Source organism: Pan troglodytes, chromosome 4, assembly GCF_028858775.2.
Source record: "Pan troglodytes isolate AG18354 chromosome 4, NHGRI_mPanTro3-v2.0_pri, whole genome shotgun sequence".
Taxonomy (NCBI): Eukaryota; Metazoa; Chordata; class Mammalia; order Primates; family Hominidae; genus Pan; species Pan troglodytes.
In genome coordinates, this window is record NC_072402.2 from 76,676,170 (window position 1) to 76,689,981 (window position 13,812).

Sequence of the window (13,812 nt, forward strand, 5' to 3'; positions counted from 1 at the left end):
ATTTTTACATGGTCAAAGTAAGCTTGTAGTAATATTGTTTTACAATTTAGATAGATGAGTAACAACCAAAGTTAGCAAAAATATCTCTATGTCATTTGTAAAAGTTGAAGTTTATAGAGACTGTGACTTCAATAACTCATGTAAAAATAAAAACATTGACCTATGATTTTTAAAGATACTAGGATAATTATATTGATTACTAATGAATCTCTGATGAAAATAAATTATATTGCATATGTAATCTCTTGACATTAATGAATTATTTTCTGTTCTATTATATGATTATTTGTGCTTCTTTTCTAGGAATGGAAAGAACGTTATGGACACAATAGAGAAGATTCCACTAGGAACAGAAATATTCATACTGACCCCAAAGAGTCAAACTTCTCAGATGTTAATACCAACCGTTGTAAGTAGTTTATCTTCTAGTTCACTTGGAAATTGTTTTCTTATGCTTTCTTGCATAGAGATTGAGTGTTAGAATACACACATCCAGAAATGCCTTTGTAGAATTATAAATGGTATATTTGCAGTGACTTCTTTTTTTTCTGCATTCCTCAGTATATAGAAGGAAGGGGAAGCTCAAATATGTACTGTGGTAGGGAAAGGAGAAACTGGGGCATCAAATGAATAGTTGTAAGTATACTAACCCTAAATAATGTAAGCACTTATCCCAGGTATGTTCTAGGCAGGTGTTTATTTCTACAACTTACCTTGATGTTTTTCTTTCCTATTAGTAGGTGTAGGTTATTTGGTCATTTTTATAATAATTTATTGACTGACCCATATAAGTTAGGCATATTCCCAGGTATACAGCAATACAAAGAAGGTATATTTCTTGTCCTCAGGATGCTCATAATTGAGTGAGGGACTGATACCAGACAGAAGCCATCTGCTACCAGGGTGGGTTAGGAAACTTTGTATCACTGACCCCACACTGACATGATGCAGAAGCTATTTAGGAGGTGCCAAGAAACCAGTTTTTGCCTAGGACCTTGAACTGAGTAGAAGGAAGAGGCTGTTTTTGGGAGAGATGTAAGATTGCTGAAAAGCTCCACCACTGAGGCTTCAGTACACAGGGTTTAAGACTGAGGATGGAGGAGAAAAACTGAGCACTCTCACCCACTCAGCTACAAGTTTTGCCCTGAGTACCAAGCCATAGTAGTCAATTGTTGGAGGAGGAATAGAAACATGGAGAAGACTCCCTCTGTGGCATATCCATATCCATGCAGGGACTACTGAAATCTGAGAGTGGAAAAAGAATACTGAGAGAAACCATCTGACACTTGAGGCCCTACTAAGTACAAGGTCATAGGATTTCATTACTAGAGAAATGTGAAGTCTGTGGGGACTTAAGGAAACTAAAGCAACAACCAAATCCAAACTCAGATCAACTATAGGTTGAGTGATTCAAGCCCTCAACAATGATGATCTAATAGAAGAGGTGTGCCCATTCTGGGCATAAAACTATGATTTCTCTCCATCTTTTCCTTCTTTTACACATAATGTCTAGCTTTTAACCCAAAATTATGAGATATACAAGAAAGTAAGATAATATGAGCCATTTTCAAAACATAAAATAGTGAACATAACCAGACCCAGAGGTGGCTCAAATGTTGAAATTATCAGACAGTGCAGTGACTTTGAAATAACCAATTGATATGTTAAATGATCTGATGGAAAGGTTGGACAATGTGCATGAACAGATAGGGGGGAATTTCACCAGAGAGATGGAAACTATACAAAAGAGCTAAATAGAAATGTTAAAAATATTTTAATTACAGACTATGTATGATATTGTAGATTTCTCATCAGCTCTGATAGAAGGATGCACACCAGATGCAGAAGGAATTCAGCTTGGGGATTGAAAAAGAGGGCTTATCTTAGGAAAGAGTTTTTATAATGAAGAAATATTTCTGTAATAAGGACATGTTTAGCTGAGTATTTAAGAAGGAATAGTACTTAGCCAGGTGAAGGGTATTTTAATTAGAAGGGAGACTAAGTGCAGGATGTTGTGGCATGAGAGAACCTTTGGGAAAATGCATGTTTTTCTCTAACTAAAGCCTAAGCATGGGGAGGCTAATAAGAGAGGAGGCCACAGAGTAGTTGGGGAACAGATATTGTCATTCTCCAATGTTTGGATTTGGGGCCAGGCGCAGTGGCTTATGCCTGTGAAGCTGAGGTGGGTGGATCACCTAAGGTTAGGAGTTCGAGACCAGCCTGGCCAACATGGTGAAACGCCATCTCTACTAAAAATACAAAAAGTAGCTGGGCATGGTGGTATGCACCTGTAATCCCAGCTACTCAGGAGGCTGAAACGGGAGAATTACTTGAACTCAGGAGGAGGAGGTTGTAGTGAGCCGAGATCATGTCACTGCACTCCAGCCTGGGCAACAGAGCAAGACTCCATCAAAAAAAAAAAAAAAAAAAAACAACGAAAGAAAAAAAGGTTGGGATTTTGACCTAAAGGTAAGATTTCAATCTGGGAAGAAGCATGATAAGATTTTTGGTTTAGAAAGATGAATTTGATGGCAGTATAAAGCATAATTCTTGGGGAAGTGAGACTAGAAACCATTTCAGAGACTGTTTGGTAATACAGTCAAGAAATGATTAGGGTCTAAAATAAGGCAGTTGTCCTGGAGATGAAGAGAAAAGGATTTATTTGAAGGACTTTAGGGTATAATAAATAGGAAAGGGCTAAAGGCTTAGTTAAAACTAGGAAATAGGATTCTGTAAAGGGATTTGGATGCTTGCTTACCATAGAGTGGAAGAAGTTTACAGAATAGAAAGACCTGGCAAGACGGGAGAGTGCTTAAAAGAAGAGGAGTCACAAAGTCATAGGATGATGAATTAGAGAGAATCTAGCATGTATTGAGCAATTGCGATTTGCTGAATGAGTGAGAGAAAAGATGAAGAGATTTGCATTTGGGACAGAGTCCAAGCTTACAAAAATGTAAATATGATAGAATTGGCTTGCATTAAGTTTTCAGAAAGAACTATAGCATAAAGCTGTTGTAAATCTACTTGGACTCCTCTGAACAACATTGTGAAAATTTGGTTTGTTTATATAGAAATCCCTATCCACATAGAGAAGGGAGAGTTAGTTTTCTTTATCTGCTGTCTGGTATGATAATCATTAGCCACACGTGGCTATTGAGCACTTGCAACATGTTGAAATGGTAATATTTTGGATATATTGTGTTTAAATATATTAAAATTAATTTCACTTGTTTCTTTTTACTTTTTAATATAGCTACTAGAAAATTTCTAATTAAATATCGGCTAGTGCCGATGTTGGCTAGTGCTACCCATACTCTTGCCTTATGGTAAAAAGACACACCTTTTTTTAAGAGTTTGAGCTGATTACACATTAAAGTCCTAGCCAAGAAATGAGGTTTACTGTAAAACCAACTCAAACTACTTTTGTTAATAAACAGTTTCACCATTGTGATACCATAGTTAAATGTTAATTCTGAGTTACACTAATGAAATGTTTGCACTGTGTCTGCTTCTGAGCTTAGAGAGCTTCTTAGCTAACTACAAGCCTGGAGAACTTTTCCTTGCTATATTCTATTATACTGCTTATAATTTTAATCTGATTTTAAGGAACCATGTAGTTATCTTTTATTATGTTCTTTGTCTTCAGATTCCTTGGAATTTTGATTTTTCTTTCTGTACCTCCATAGACTGTGACCCATAAGTTAAAAGACAGTAGAGAAGTAGACATTTTTCCCCCTTCCTTTGCAGCTGCATTCAAATATACCAGGGCTAATAACAGGACGGAAAGGGACCGGATAGAACTTCTCCAAGATGCAGAACCTTTGGATTTTAATGCAGAAACATTCACTGATGATCCTCTTGAATCTGAATCAGGAAGGTAAGTTCTGGCTGTGACATTTTAGCTCTAGCATTCCTCTACACTTTTAATAACACATTGACTTGACAAGATTGAAAATAAGTAAGTAAAGGTGAAAGTAAACAAGTGATAAGTAAAGGAAAATGTTCATTTTCACTAACAATAAAACATATATTAAGTAACTTTTGATACCTTTTTAGACTTTCTAATGCTTTTATATCATCCAGTAATGGTAACTAAAATTGTTATCTTCATACAATACTAGTGGTATTATAAATAAGAAAGAATAATTGAAATATATAGCAAAGGATCACAACAATATTTATATGCCTATTTCTGATTGTCCCATTTGTGAAATTTATTGTATTTAGTAACTGCTGCATAGCAGTGTCTAGATGCCAGACACTATTCTAAGTCCTTTAGCAAAAGTATTGTAATTGTATGGTTGCAAATTCAGCTGGATTTAAATCCAGAGAGGCTCAGTAAAGTGCCCAGAGTCACACAACTTGTAAATGGCAAGTCAGGCATTCAAAGTCCAGTATTCTGGCTACAGAGTCTGTACTTTTAGCCATTATGCTATAAGCACATAATTAAATAAAAGCAAAATATCATGTGCACGAAAATGTTTACTATAGTATTGCCTATATGCAGTAAAAACCTAGGTTATATTTATATGCAACAATTGAGAGTGGTTATTGAATTGATTAATCTCCCAGATGTGTCTTACATCCCCTGCCCCCTTCTTTTTACATCTCTCACTCTGTCATGCATATATTCTAGGGTCTAAAACCGTTGCTGGTTGATTTATAATTAAGTCCTTTTGGATAATATACTTGGAGGGTAAGTTTCTGCTTTCAGCTACTGACTAGATTTTACAGTACTTACAAATTATATGGCCACTCCCTTTTAATGTATTCTTGTTTTCCTCTCTTCCTTTATTATTTTTGATGCCTCAGATCATTTCTTTATGTTCCCTTTTTAGGTATCAGCCTGGTGGACGATATCTCTCAATGTCTCGCAGTGACATATTTAATGATGTTTAAAGTCTGAAAAAGTTTGTGGGACCACTAACCAAGGTCAACACATCAGTTCAGTCTTGATGAACATCTGTGTACCCTAGAATTTCCTCTATACACAGTGAAAAGTGTCAAGATAACAAAAAAGGCACTGAGAATTAATTATATCTTAGGAATAATAGTTTAATGTGCATTGAATAGAGTATCACCTTTTTCAACAAGATTTATTACATATCATTTCCTAAGCATCTGCCTTAGAAATACAGTTACAGTGGAAGGATTTTAAGAAAGATCAACATATGTTAAGAACATGCAGTTCAGTTTGTTTCAGATTAATTTTTTTTCAAGAGAGTTATTTTAAAGATTCAAGGAAGCCATAAGTCATACTAAATAATATTATATACAGTTTTGTTATTGTGACTTACATTTTTGTTACTTCTAAAAAGTATATTCAACCTGTATTTCCCAAAGAAATGTAAGTGAATGGAGACCTCAAATAATAACTGTATTCATAAAACTCATGTCTTAAAACAAGGCTTACTTACTAGACATAACTGAATGTAAAAAGTGCTTTTTCAAATCTGTTTGCAAACTCATGGGGGATTTTTGCATGTATAAGATTAAGATTATACTTCAAGTGATGCGTGTCTGTGTATTTAGCATGTGTACTATAATCAGGTGATATAGTATTCCTTCAGTCTTTGTAGTAACTGGATTTTTTTATGCTTCTGGTATTGCTTTATAAAAGATTTTCATTTCAGAAAGCTATGTTCACATTTATCATTTAACATATTGATTTAAATGTTGATTATGATATTCAAGGATAAATCCTAGGCATTAATGAAAAATAGTTTTTTTTTAAGTAGTCAAAGAGTCCAACAAAATCCTTCAATATTTAAAGGTACCTGCTTATACTTTTTGAGAAAAAAACTGGTTATTCAAAGGTAAAAAGTGAATCCATTTACTGTTATTACTGATACTTAAATTGTGGTTTATAGAAAACAAAACTATATTAGAATGGAAATGTGTAATAACTTGTTGGTTAAACATTCTTACTAAATAGACTGTTTTTAACCTTTGTGTTTAAGATAAATTTATGTATTATATTTTAAAGCACTAGTGTTCTATTGAAAAGTGAACGTTTGATTGCAGCATGCTTGCAGAGTTTTCTTATGTCCCTAGAATATTTGCAACTCTTACTGAATCCATGCTACATTTGGTGACCATACTTCAGCTTGCCTAATACAGTCTCAGTGTAACACCTAGTATCCTGTTTATTACTAGTGATTACTTTCACCCTCAAGTATCCCAGTTTGAAGATGAATTATATGGTTCCCCTAACTTGAAGTTAATCTTTCCCCAAGACATAAATTTAAAATTTTTATTTTTATTTTTAATAAATATTATCATGTAAGTTTTTTTAAAACACAGCTCTATGCAGATATTGAAAGGAATAGAGCATCATCCTCATTATCTGAAAATTTTGATCTTTGAGTTTTTATTATCTTTGCGATTAGATCCCTTTTAAAATAATTATCAGTGGATAGACTTACTCTGAATTGAAGGTCATATAGACTACACTTAAGAACACACACATACAGTCTTTTCATGTGAAGTGTGGCCAGAAAGCAATAAGCCAGGAGCAGAGATAATTTGATCCTCTTTGTAATTTAATGATTGACTAATTGAATACCTTTGGCAAATCACGTAGCTCTTCAGTGCCTCAAGTGCTTCATTCTGCACTTTCATTTGCAGAATGAAGATGATACTTGCTATTTACCTGCTGATCTACCTTACAAAGCCATTGTGAGGAAGTTGAGTTGGTGTTTATGTACTGGAGTTTATAACTGTGCTGTTTTTCCTAGTGATACTTGAAGGTATTGGATGGGGAAATGATCATCCCAGAAATGGGTCCAGTTTCTTATTATTACAGAAAAGTTTACAAGTCCTTAAAGCAAAAATGCTTTTGGACTAATTCATCAAAAGTCCTGTGAAAGTAGTGTTGTTTTATTTAGTCTTTGGGTTTACTTTTGAATAATTTCTTAAGTATAATGTTTCTCATCAGGTTTTGTCATGAAATTAAGATGCTGTTGTTGAAACAGAAGCAGAAAAGGAAAAGAAATTAGCCAATTACTTTTATAACTAACTTTTATAATGCCCTAAGATAAATTGGTAGGAACGTATAAGGTAATGTTACCACTTTCCTTTAGTATTAAATTTTTTATGGTGATAATAATTGAAGTATATACGTGCATACACTTCACAACCGGTATAGATTCCTTTATGACTTTCAAGTTATATTTAAAATATTTGGTTGTTTCAGTGATTCAGAATATTCAACTTTAAGCAGAATTTGTCTTACAGAATGTTATATACAATCATATAAAAATGTTATTTTGTTGGATAAATTTGAGTTCAGAAGGCAATGATTTGACCCTGGAAGACTCAGTTTATTGCTGGGGAACCAAGTTAATATTTGTCAAGCCACCCTGTGTAAAAAACTGTAATGGGTAGAAGTTTTCTCTTTTGAGAAGCTTATTGAAATATAATAACATCTACTGCAAAATAGGACTACTAAATACATATACTTTACATGCAAAGTACATTTCTTAAAGAATTATTTCTGGTACTTTTTGATGACTTTATTATTGATAATAAGTATTAGTTTAAAATTTTCCAAATTATTCTTTAAATAGTTGTTAGGTAAGAATATTCAGTAAGCCAGTAATTCAGAATAACTATTGTAGAAAATAATAATAATCTATTAATTTAATGAATCACCTCTAAATTACTAATTAACTTCTTTTACAACATAAATAACTTGTTATCAATAGAGCATTTTTGTAAAAAACAAAAGAAAGAATAAGTTTAATTATTAAAATTTGCTCTCTTACCAAATGAATACAAGGGCTTTTGAATAATCTCATTGCATAAGAGGCCCTCATTTCACAGAAATGGTAAGAACTAAATCAAAAGATTCAAGGGTTTTCCCTTTATAAAGAATAGATCAGAAAATTTGACAATCCAGACATTCAAAAAAACATTCTGCCAGTTGATTTTTTTGGACTACTATTTGATTAGATGATCAGTTCTGAAATTTAAGCTGCATGTATGCCCAAATTAAATTAGCATAGGAAAGTCAATGTGTGTGGTTTTTTAAAAGTGTATTTTAGCATATTAATGGAGAAATTTAATTTACATTCAGTTACAAACCTCATTCTTATTAATAGGTTTAGGGAATGTTCTTGCTGGTGTGCTGATTACCATATTAGAGAAAAAATAAACTCTCCATATTATAATTCACCTGTTTAGTAAGGTGAGTTTCTTACTTGTGATTTGAGTGGATTATGCCTAAAAATTACAAGTATATTTGCACTAAGCGACAAAATATGTCCCTGAAAAATCTTAGCATACTTGAATCATCAAATGTAATGGATTGTATTAAATTCTAAATGTTAAGAAGTAAGTGGATTTAGGGTTTTGTCTTTCTTTTCTTATGTCCTCTCTCATTCCTTTATACCTTTCTTCCTTTCTGAGGCCTATGTTTATAGCATGACTTTTAATGTGCTGAAAGATTTTCCTTCTGTTTTGTGTACAGAGTTGTTTTTGATGAGTGTTATGCTCAGAAGGAACTAGTTCTGACTACAAATCCCACTACTTGAAATAGCAATATTGTACCTAAAGTAGTCAAACAGATTTTGCTAGACAACTAAGCAACATCTGAATACAAATGTAAAGTATGCTGGCTCAGTGTATCTTTTAGGTCACTAAAGAGGACACATCAGTAAATAAATTGTTTTCAGTGTAATATTTTTACATAAAAATAGATTTGCCCCCAAAATTTAAGATTTATTTAGATTCTTGAGACATCTTTTTATGAAAAGGAATTAATAACATACATCATCAAAACTTTTCTTAGGAGCATTGAAACAATATAAGAAGGTTACAGAAGGCCTTCTAAAATATGAATTCCCATCTGTATGAGGTACTTCTTTCCAACTCAGTGACTTTTTGCCCAGAGACTTGGAAGACTGGGCAATGTTTTCTTTCCCCTTTCCCAACTCCTGGAGACAAGGCCCTAGGAGCAATTTCCTCCAGTAGGGTAGGCCGTAGTCCTGCTCTGTCTTACTTCCCACTGCAGCAGGAACATGTCCTCGCCTCTGATTCCTTCTGTACCAAGCCATTGGTCCATTGAGGTCAATTGAGGACTCACTGTAAATTTTAAATCTGTTAATAAAGCAAGGATATTGGCATGTTCCTCTTCTCATCAATATCCTAAAAGACATTTATTTTTTACACACTCCTTGGGAAAAATTAACTTTTTTTCACTGAAAATATTTCCTTTTTTGGTTATCTTGATCTCAGATTATTTTGTGAAAGAATTTTACTGTACTTAGTTCAAAAGAGTAGAAAGAATGATTTACTATTGCAGACATATGTAGGGTAAAATCATAATTTATTTAAACTGACTGTACAACACCATTTAGAGTTGATATTGACATAAATGTTATTAGCCTACTAATTTGGAACTGCATTTCTCAACAATGCTGGCAAGCATCTTCCCTACTTAGCATACCAAGTTGTAGGGGAGAGACTGTGTATTTATTTTTTAAAAGCAATCCAATGGATTTGTTTTTGTTCATATTTTGAAAACAACTTGAAGGATTTTTCTTATTTTAGAAGGTAGAAAATATGTGGACCTGTGTTTTAAATTACTATAATATGTATTTATAAATTATAACATTGAATGATACAACAGAGCTCTAATATTGATGTTCTCACTTTCTGATATTTAATTTTTATAAATGTTTTGTAAGTAACTAATTGTAGTATTGCTTTTAAATAGTTTTAAAATCTATCTCAAATAAGTTCTGCCCAGGCCTATTTCCTTAGGACAGTATTCTAAAGTTTAGTAGTCCAGTGTGAGCTTGAAATACTCCTAGATCCCGTCAGTGATTTTTATATATACCAATACACAAGCAAATTATTAATATACCAAAAACCTAATTTTTGCATTGCATTAATAAAATACTTGTTATTTTGCCTTTATCCAATTCAGTTGATTAGGTGAAATAGAAAATTAATCTTTTCAAATGTGCATATTATCATAATTTTTCAAAATGTTACTGTGGTCATTTTTGGTGCATGATGCCAAGTTTATCTTTAGTTAGCCATTGCCACCTGATATGTAATGACAAATGTTTTACTATCTGATCATTGGGTTGTAGATTAAACTATTTTTTTCTCTGTAGATTCTCACTACATTTTCAAATATGTACTTGGAAAAAGCTGCAAAGTGCTACCTATAAGCAAATTAGTAACTTTGGCCTTATCTATGCATAGTGTTCGCTCAGTTTGGTTTTGATAAATTCATTGACTTGCAGTTCCTTTGTAGTATTTTAACTTATTGTGATGTAATAAATTTTTTGAAATGTTTATTTGATTAGCTGTTAAAATATAGGAAAGAATGTAGCTTTGCATGAAATAAATTACATTTCTACAAGTTAAGAATTTTGCTGATTATTTATATATTTTACTTCATTTGAGATTAAGGTTCTTTTAAGTAGATTCAGGTGTTCTTTGTTCCTTATCAATTTATTAGCAAATATGACAAATGTTTTAAAATAAATATGTGTACTTTAGTTTTCACATTACTTTTTCTTATGTTTGAAAGTAATTATATATGTATTGAAACATACTGTACCCCATAAATATGGACACTTATGTATCAATTTAAAACTTATTTTAAAAATTTTTAAAAAGAGAAGTAACCCCCTCACTACAAAATGTTTAAAGAAAATTAGATCAGAAACCAGTGAAATTGAAAATGGGAGAACAGTGGAGAAAATCAACACCACCAAAAGCTGGGACTTCAAAAAAAAAAAAAAGATCAATAAATTTGATGAAATTTTAACCAGGCTAACCAAGAAGACAGAGTAGGCTGTTTTCCTGTATACCAAAAATGAACAATTGGAAATTGAAATTTAAAACACAACATTATTTACATTAGTCTTAACTAATAGAGTAAGAGAAGAAAGGGAATAAAAAGTGTACAGATGCTTTTTTGTTCACAGATGACATAATTATCTATGTAGAAAGTCCAAAAAATTTGACAAAATAACTCCTAGACTATAAGCAGTTATAGCAAGGTTACAAGAAACAAGGTTAATATAGAAAAGTCAATCACTTTCCTATATAGCAGCAATGGACAAGTGGAATTTGAAATTTAAAACACAATATCTATATTGGCACTCCCAAAAATGAAATACTTAGGTATAAATCTAATGAAATTTGTATGAGATCTGTGTGATGGAAACTACAGCTGATGAAAGAAATAAAAAAACTAAATAAATGGAGAAATAGCCCATGTTCATGGATAGGAAAACTCAATATTATCAATATGTCCACTCTTCCCAAATTGATCTATAGATTCAATGTAATTCCATTTAAAATCTCAGCAAGTTATTTTGTGGATATTGACAAGCTGATTCTAAAATTTATATAGACAGGCAAAAGACCAGAAGAGCCAACACATTGAAAAACAAAGTCAGGACTAACACTACTCAATTTCAAGTCTTACTATGAAGCTCCACTCCAGTAGTTAAGACGTTGTGGTATTGGCGAAAGAATAAGCAGATCAGTGGACTAGAATAGAGAGCCCAGAAATAGACCCATAAGTAGTCCATTGATCTTCGACAAAGGAACAAAGACAATTCAATGGAGATAGTCTTTTTAACAAATGGTCCTGGAACATCCACATTCAAAGAGGTAAGTAGATATTGACCTTTCACAAAAATTAATTCAAAGCTGATCATAGACATAAAAATAAAACACAAAACTATAAAACTTCTAGAAAATAACATAAGAGAAAATCTAAGCGATCGTGGGTTTGGCAGTGAGTTTTTAGATACAGCACCAAAATCACAACTCGTGGAAGAAAAATTGGATGTTGGACGTCATTAAAGTTAAAACTTACTTATGCTCCACAAAAGACACTGTTAAGAGAATAAAAAGCTAAAAAGCCAAGCCACAGACTGAGAAAAATATTTGCAAAATATATATATCTTATACAAGATTTATATCCCAAATATACAAAAGAACTCTTTAAACTCAAAAATAAACCCAATTAAAAAGTGGGCAAAGGATCTGAACAGACACCTTACAAGATATACAGATGGCAAATAAGCATATGTAAAGATGCTTAAGGGACTATGTCATAAGGGCATTGTAAATTAAAACAACAATAAAATGCCACTTACTAGAATGGCTAAAATCCAAAACACTAAATAACACCAAATGCTGGCAAGGGTGTGGAGCAACAGATACTGTCATTCATTGCCAGCCACTTTGGAAGACAGTTTAACAGTTTCTTACAAAGCCAACATGCTCTTTCCATATGATTCAGCAATCAAGTTCATAGGAATTTACCCAAATGAATGGAAAACTTATGTCCACACAAAAACCTGCACACAAGTGTTTATAACAGTTATATTCATAATTGCCCCAAACTGGAAACAACCAAGATGTCCTTCAATGGGTAAATAATTAAGCAAACTGTTGTACATCCATAAAATGGAATATTCAACCTCAAAAAATGAACTATCAAACTATAAGAAGACAAGGAGGAATATTGAATGCATATTACTAAGTGAAAAAAGCCAGTCTATACACTGTGTGATTCCAACTATATGACATTCTGGAAAAGGCAAAACAATGGAAGCAATAAAAGGATCAGAGTTCCAGTGGTGGGGGTGGGTGGGAGAGAAGGGATAAATAGGTGGAGCTTGAGATATTTAGGGCAGTGAAATTATTCTCTATTGATACTGTAATGGTAGATGTGTGATGTTACACATTTGTTAAAACCCATAAAATTTTACAAAGCATGAACCCTAATGTAGATTGTGTGCTTTAGTTAAGGTATCAATATTGGCTTATCAATAGTAACAAATATACTAATGCAAGATGTTAATTAACAGGGAAACAGGTGGGGGTTCTCTGAACTTTCTGCTCAATTTTTTTGTAAACCTGAAACTGGTCTAAAAAATAGTCTCGGCCAGGTGTAGTGGCTCATGCTTGTAATCTCAGCACTTTGGGAGGGTGGGGTGGCTGGATTGCTTGAGCTCAGGAGTTCAAGACCAGCCTGGGCAACATAGTGAGACCCCCCCCCATCTCTCTCAAAAAAAAAAAATACAAAGTTACCTGGGCATGGTGGTGCCCGCCTGTAGTCCCAGCTACTTGGGAGGCTGAGGTGGGAGGATGGCTTGAGTCCGGGAGGCAGAGGTTACAGTGAGCAAAGATCGCACCTCTGCACTTCAGCTTGGGTGACAGAGTGGGACCCTGTCTCGAAATTAAAAGGAATAACAATTTAAAAATCTCTTAACTTTTTAAAAAAGTAATTTTAGTGATACTAAAATCCAGTATAGGCAAACCAGACTATTAACTTCCATATACATCCTTTTACATCTCTTCGAGAATAGTATAAAAAACGTATAAAGTTAGTCAAAATTGCTAGATTTTCAAGCCACAAAATCCTCAGAAAAAAATTTTTTTTTTTTTTTTGAAACAGTTTCGCTCTTGTTGCCCAGGCTGGAGTGCAATTGTTTTGTCTAGGCTCACTGCAACCTCTGCCTCCAGGTTCAAGAGATTATCCTGCCTCAGCCTAACAAGCAGCTGGGATTACAGGTGCCTGCCACCATGCCTGGCTAATTTTTCTATTTTTAGTAGAGACGGGGTTTCACCATGTTGGCCAGGCTGGTCTGAAACGCCTGACCTCAGATGATCCACCTGCCTTGGCCTCCCAAAGTTCTGGGATTACAATTGTGAGCCACCGCGCCCAGCCTAGAAAACAATTTTTAAGGGGAGGTTAGTGTCATTGTTCAGAAAGTCCTGTGGCTATAGTGGCAAAAATAAGGAGAAAATATGACTACTATTTGACCGTTA

General features: G+C 33.4%; 1 protein-coding gene across 2 annotated transcripts in view; it reads left to right on the forward strand.

Annotated features, from left to right (window-relative positions):
* The window catches only part of LMBRD2 (LMBR1 domain containing 2), a 53,376-nt gene extending 42,996 nt beyond the window's left edge, over nucleotides 1-10,380 (forward strand). For both annotated transcript variants that reach the window (XM_527193.8, XM_016953421.4), the window contains 3 exons: nucleotides 304-409; nucleotides 3,748-3,877; nucleotides 4,839-10,380. In XM_527193.8, coding sequence (XP_527193.2) covers nucleotides 304-409; nucleotides 3,748-3,877; nucleotides 4,839-4,899 — 297 coding nt within the window. In that variant the 3' untranslated portion in view covers nucleotides 4,900-10,380. The remainder of the gene's footprint in view (nucleotides 1-303; nucleotides 410-3,747; nucleotides 3,878-4,838) is intronic.
* The last annotated feature ends 3,432 nt before the right edge of the window (nucleotides 10,381-13,812 follow it).